The 6777-nt window shown below is 34.0% G+C and overlaps 1 protein-coding gene across 4 annotated transcripts; it reads left to right on the top strand.

The window, feature by feature from the left end:
* The first annotated feature begins 217 nt into the window (after nt 1–217).
* Nucleotides 218–6535, top strand: LOC108207013 (cationic amino acid transporter 1-like). 4 transcript variants are annotated; one of them, XM_017377475.2, is made up of 2 exons: nt 218–311; nt 4587–6535. In XM_017377475.2, exon 2 carries the CDS (start codon nt 4594–4596, stop codon nt 6349–6351), a length of 1758 nt encoding a protein of 585 aa, XP_017232964.1. In that variant the 5' UTR covers nt 218–311; nt 4587–4593; the 3' UTR covers nt 6352–6535. The 4 variants fall into 4 exon arrangements, with proteins under 4 accessions (XP_017232964.1, XP_017232963.1, XP_063944240.1 ...); XM_017377474.2 differs by lacking the exon at nt 218–311 and adding an exon at nt 3526–3672; XM_064088170.1 differs by lacking the exon at nt 218–311 and adding an exon at nt 3729–4383.
* Nucleotides 6536–6777: the final 242 nt, after the last annotated feature.

The following is a 6777-nucleotide window of genomic DNA, read 5'->3' as shown; positions in this document are numbered from 1 at the left end:
AAAGTATGTCACAGTAATATTATTATGTTAGTCATTGTCGAAAATTTATTATAGATATTATAAAAAGTCTGTCATATGATATGATTATAATATAATTTTTAATCAAAGATTCAAAAACAAAATCATTTCTAGTATGCGAGTTTTGACCAACTGATAACCGAGATGCGTTATATTAAATTATAATTGCAACCACTGTGCGGAGTGTTGAGCCCCGGTCATATGCCTATATAATTATATATACTTGAGCTTCGTCCGTCTTGTGCAATTCAGCTACTCTGCCTCTTCGTCAGAACTTAGAAGCCGACATCCAGGTATGTTTCTAGTTTCTCAGGTTGTGTTCTACTCTATCAAACACACGTGCATGGGATTAAACGATTAATGATGCTTTGTATGTTTAAATTCTTTTTGTGTTCCTATAAACTTAGGCTGCGATTAAAATATCTGTTACTGGACCGTGTGATATGAAAATATTATATATATATATATATATATATATATATATATTTTTTTTTTTAAATTTTATGTTAATTAATAAAATAAAAGTACAAAGAAATGAGAGTAATGTGTCGTTTATGCTGGAATTTAAAGGTTTTCCTTTGTCCCCCACGACTTCGGAATTACAGCAGTTGATAATAACCGTGTACCTCGTTAGTTCGTTTTGTCGCTAAATTGTTGTACCTTTCGTGCTTTTTTCTTCTTCTTTTTTTGACGAATGCACCTTTCGTTTTTTAATCATTAGCAAACCATAAAAGAGGGAACTCTTAATTAATCGCAAGAATTAAGAAAACATTTGCCGAAGACTTGATTCACCCGTCAACCACTAAGAGGCGCTCGTGCTAGCAGTGGTGCCCCATGATTAACATTTCGTACTAGTTTGTTGAGAAAAAGAACGATAAAATTTGTAAGTGCTACGAAACTATATATCGAGGAAACAACTGGAACCATTTTCTTCGCATGTGATAAAAAGAAATTGGTAAAATTTAGAGCATGAGCATTAGGGGTGAGCATAAAAATCCGAAATCCGGATTATCCAATTTTTCGGTCCGGTTTCCGATTTAAAATATCCGAAAATTTAGATATTCGTTCCGAATAAACCGGACCGGATATCCGATCCGGTTTTTTTCTAAAATTCGGATTCGGATCCGGATCACATATACGTAAGAAAGCGGATATCCGGATCCGATTCGGTTTTATAATTTTTAATAAAAAATATATTTTTATAGATATTATAATCTGTTACTATTAGTTAGATTGTTTCGTCCGAAGCAGGTGAAAGAAGCATGTGATTATGGGACCGTTTGGGTGAGCTTAAAATAAGTGCTTTTTGCTTAAAATAAAAAAGTGAAATAGAAGTCAGAAGCAAGTTAAGACTTATAAGTGATTAAACTGTTTGGCAAATAAGCAGAAGTCCTGAAACAAAAGCTAGTAATCCTAACTTTTTTTAAGTGCTTCTCTAATTTTTACACAAACAGTACAAATAAGTGCTTATAACTTATAAGCCCAGAAATTGACTTATATTTGCCTGCCAAACACCACCTATATCTATCCAGTAGTATTGGTATTTGATTTCTAAAATTTCCTAAAAATGAATAGTCCTTGTATACAAAACCCTCTTCCAAGATGGTAAAGTCTTCAACAGGAGTACAGGACCCAACGCCTCGGCTCCTGATTTTGTTCAAACGGATCTCTTCTTATCCTGCTTGATTTTCCGTTTATGCTTGTGAAAAAAAAGAGTGAAGTTAAACGTTACAAATTTGTTGAATCAAAAAATAATATATATATTTTTAAAAAAAAATAGGATCCGGATAATCCGTTTTCTGATTCGATTTATAAAGATATCCGAATATCCGGTTAAACCGGAACCGGAATGAAAATTTAATGATCCGAAAAACCGAATATCCGGTTTATAATTCTTAATCGGATCGGATATCCGGTTATGCTCACCCCTAATGAGCATTACAGAGTCGTGCTGATTAGGAATCGACTGAAATGGTCCTCATTCCCCAGTATTATACTATTCTTCTTAGGGACCAAACAATAACTACTAAAAGAAAAGGAAATAATTAAAATTATTTTCTTTGTTAGTGTTTGTTTCGCTAAAATTATCATTGTCTTTCCATTTTTTTTAGTTTAAAGTATATCCAAGGTACTTCCTTGCCCATTTCCTCACCACTGGCTTGCTTTGCCTTTTCTATTTTGTTTTCATTTATAATTTATGTATGAAGTCATTAAAAGATAAATATAAAATATTTTTAATATAAAATTTTTATTTAGTTGTTATAAATTAGAAAAATGATATATTTATATATTTATTTATTAAAAAATAATGAAATTTGTAAATAAAAAATTATATTAATTTTTAAAATATATATAAGTTATATTGTTATAAACATGATGCATTTGACTATTTTGAAATTATATAATATAAAAAAATCAGATATAAAATTGGCATATAATTTTTGTGATCAAAACCAAACAAATAAATAATTATCATTCCTTTCCTCTGTTTTGGATTCTTTTCCGCTTCCCGTAACAAAGCAATGGCCCTCTAGTGTTTGACGGGGACGAGAGGAGACTTGTGCTAGTTTGCCAAGAGCGTCTCAAATGGCTGATTGTGCCAAAACCAAAAATATCGTAAAATTAGCAGATTTGTTAATAATTTTTATTTTCTCTTTTTCTATTGATATTTTTCATATTTTTGTTATCGAATTTGCTTCGGAAATTGACAATCAAACTTTGTAATATATTTAAACAAGAAATAAATATGAAGTGACATCCTTTATTGTTAATAAATATATTTTATTTAGAAGAGTATGAACTATAGCTTTAAAAAATTAATATTGTTTCGAAAAACATCAAAACAATAGATTAAACATAAAGCAAATACCTCGCCCTCTATTACCAAATGGACTGTTATAGCTTGTTCATTATTCTAACATAGCTAAATTGATTAAATTTATGATTATTAAATTAATTATCCATTTATTTTATAATTAATCTGAAAAATTCTTATTTTTTATCTTCAATGATTAAATTTGATTCATAATTTTTTCGACAATCACTTATCAGCTAATTTCCATTATCTTTTATGCATAATTTTCATGCGTTGAAATATCATTTCGTATAATGTATTATATTATTCGACATAAGTATTTGTAAAAAATTAGATACGGATACATATATCAATTATCCATTTAAGTGTAACTTAAAATTCTAATTCAATACAGCAGATAAGATATTGTAACATTATTTTGAATTCTGGTTAAATAATTCAAAATTCTACTTTTTGAAATCCGAATCGCATAAACTTGTATTTCATGAATGAATTTTTTTAAAAAGATTCATTTAAATACACGTCCTAAAAATACTACTCTCTCCGTCCCAATGAATTATATACATTGGGATCGGATACGGACATAAGAGATGGATAAAATGGGAATCCACATATTTTTTAATAGGAGTAATAAATTTGATAAATGAAGATAGGGGAAGAATATAATCAAAAACAAAACCGTATAAAATTGATCGGCAGGAGGGAGTAATATTGACGACTGTGCACAGTATTGAGTATTGACTATTGAGACACCGGACCGTTATAAATAGAACCTTGCGTTTAGTCCGTTTATTTCAATTCGATTTCTCTGCCTCTTCGTGTTAGACGTCCATACTCAGGTATGTTCTTTTTGTTCTACGCGCATTGTGTCTAGGTGATGGTTTGTGTACAAGTAAATTTTACTTTTTAGCGCCTTGAATTCTTTTGGCACTTCTTTTTGCTATGGGGAATTTTAGATTCATAATCTGCCCTTGCAGAGGGGGCTGCCTACAGAGCCGCTCACTTGAATTTCTTGTTTTTGTTATCTGGGGTCTTGTAGCCTGGTGTACATTTCCTATTTAAGAAGTAAAATGGGAATTTGCCTTCAGGGAAGACATAAACTCGAGAACTGACATTTGTTGATATCATATTATCATGGTTATGAAAACTGAAACCAGTTCTACTTGGTTATGTTAATATGTTCTGAAAATCTGAGTAGTCATTTTCAGCAGTCGGTTATTCTGCATTGATCTCCGTTTTATAATACTGGTAAATATTTATGTTATTTCTTCTAGAATTTATAGGTTTTGCTTGTCTCCAACCACTTTGAAATTATGTTGTGATGGAGACCTCGTACCTCTTTGTTTTGTTTAATTGCGCAATTTACCTTTGATCATCTTTGTTAGTAAAACTCTCAATAATATGACAGAGGTTAGAGCGTCTTGCTTACCATCCACTACAAAAATTTTGTGGAATTTTTTGTACCCAATTTTGTGAATGAAATATTTTCCCAGTAAAATTTACTAGCAAATAGGAGTTCCCTAATCCTTGTGCTATATTTCTAGCAGTAGGTAAACTACTTCAGATAAAACTTTTTTAGTGCCTCAGTAATTTTTAATGTTCATTCCACCATTAACAATATAAGGCGGGGTGGCTCAGCACCTTTTAATTGTGAGCCATTTCCATGTTTGTATATTTCAAGATTTATATAGTATACCCTTTTCAAAAGTGTTAAATTGAACAATTTGATGATTGTTGTGTCAATTGTTGGCAGGAGAAGGATGGTGGCTGGTGGTGGCAGTGAAGGCGTGGTGAAAACAGTGCGTTATGGATGCAACAAGAGCAGTTTCTTTCCTGAAGAATCATTTAAAAGCTGGGGGAATTATGGCAGGGCATTAAGGAACACAAAATCGCGGCTTACTGATCGACTATTGACACGATCCACTGATGAGTCAGAGCTACACGAAATGCGTGCTAGGAGCCAGAATGAGATGACTAAATCCTTAAACTGGTTTGATATAATGTGGTTTGGTGTTGGGTCTGTTTTGGGAGCTGGAGTTTTTGTTCTCACTGGACAAGCTGCTCGGGATTATGCTGGACCTGCTGTCATAATCTCATACCTCATTTCCGGTTTGTCTGCTCTGCTTTCTGTCCTTTGTTATACTGAATTTTCTGTGGAACTTCCTGTTGCTGGAGGCTCATTTGCGTATTTAAGAGTAGAGCTTGGCGATTTTATTGCTTTTCTGGCCGCTGGAAATATACTTTTTGAGTATATTGTATCTGGGGCAAGTGTGGCACGCTCATGGACCTCATATTTTGCAACATTGTGTAACCATAAACCTGAAGATTTCCGCATAATTGTTCCAGTTCTAGCTCATGGATTCAACGAATTAGATCCCATTGCAGTTATATTATCAATTGCCATCTGCGTTGGTGCGTGTATGAGCATCAAGGGTTCATCAAAGTTCAATTCGTTTGTATCTATAGCCCATATTCTGGTCATGGTATTTATCCTTATAGCAGGCCTTACTAAAGCTGATACTTCTAATTTCCAACCCCTTGCACCTTTTGGAATGGATGGTGTTTTGAGAGCTTCAGCAATGCTATTCTTCGCATATGTGGGATTTGATGGCGTTTCTACGTTGGGAGAGGAGATCAAGAATCCAGGTCGTGACATACCTATCGGCCTCATAGGTTCGATGATTATCATTATAACAACTTATTGCCTTTTGGGAGCCACATTATGCCTCATGCAGCCATACAGTCAGATTGATGTGGATGCACCATTCTCAATTGCCTTTGAAGCAGTTGGAATGAACTGGGCGAAATATGTAGTGGCCTTTGGCGCACTGAAGGGAATGACAACAGTAGTGCTTTCTATTATCATTGCTCAGGCGAGATATTTCACTCATATTGCACGAACCCATATGGCTCCCCCGTTTTTAGCTGTGATTAATGAGAAAACTAAGACACCGGTGAATGCCACTGTTATAATGACTATTGCAAACTGCATTGTTGCTTTGTTCACTGGCCTTGATATCTTGGCAAACCTTCTCTCAATCTCCACACTTTTTCTATTCTCACTAGTTTCCATCGCATTAATAGTTAGGAGGTACTATGTTTCTGGAGAGACAACCAACTCAGATCGTAACAGGCTGATTGGATTCTTGACTATGATCATATTATCTTCAGTAGGCTTAGCTGTTGTCTGGGTACATAGCAAGAATGTTGTGGGATACATAGTGCTGATTGCTCTTTGGTTCATTGCTACTCTTGGGCTGAAACTTACAGTAAAAGAAGCAAGGAAACCAAAATTATGGGGTGTTCCATGGATGCCATGGTTGCCATCTGCTAGCGTTGCGATCAACGTATTCATTATGGGTTCAATTGATGGTCCCTCTTTTATCAGATTTTCAGTCTGGACGGCAGGTTTGTTAGTCTACTACTTATTTGTTGGATTACATGCTTCATACGATGCCGCGAGAGAAACTAAGGAAAAATTTGATGCAGAACAAGTTGAAGCTGTAACCAAAGGTTGAAGTTATGTGTAGCAAATGTTTGTCTCAAATGGAGCTATGCTCAAGGCTTAGTCAAGTTTATCATGGAAAGAGCTTCATTTGTTTGCTTTTCAGTTTCTAAATTGTGCTGTACTGTTGCTATTTGAACTGCCACAAACAACCTGTTCAGCTAAATTTACCATGTGCGTACAAGTCTTGGATATTACGTTAGTGGTACACTTCGACTTCTTTACCTATTTTAGCATCACAGTAACTGTTTTACAAGTTGCAATGAACAAGAATAAATAAAATTATGCTAAGGCCAAATGATATGCACGCGTTTTCAGCAGAAAAACTATCAGCCGGACTATAGAAAGCAGAATGTTAAAGAAAAAAAAACAACTATAGAAAGCAAGCTACTAGCACGTGATAAAAAAGAAATAAATTGGTACTCCCTCCGTCCCTTCC

Source organism: Daucus carota, chromosome 2, assembly GCF_001625215.2.
Source record: "Daucus carota subsp. sativus chromosome 2, DH1 v3.0, whole genome shotgun sequence".
Classification (NCBI taxonomy): Eukaryota; Viridiplantae; Streptophyta; class Magnoliopsida; order Apiales; family Apiaceae; genus Daucus; species Daucus carota.
This window is presented reverse-complemented; position numbering and strand designations above follow the sequence as displayed.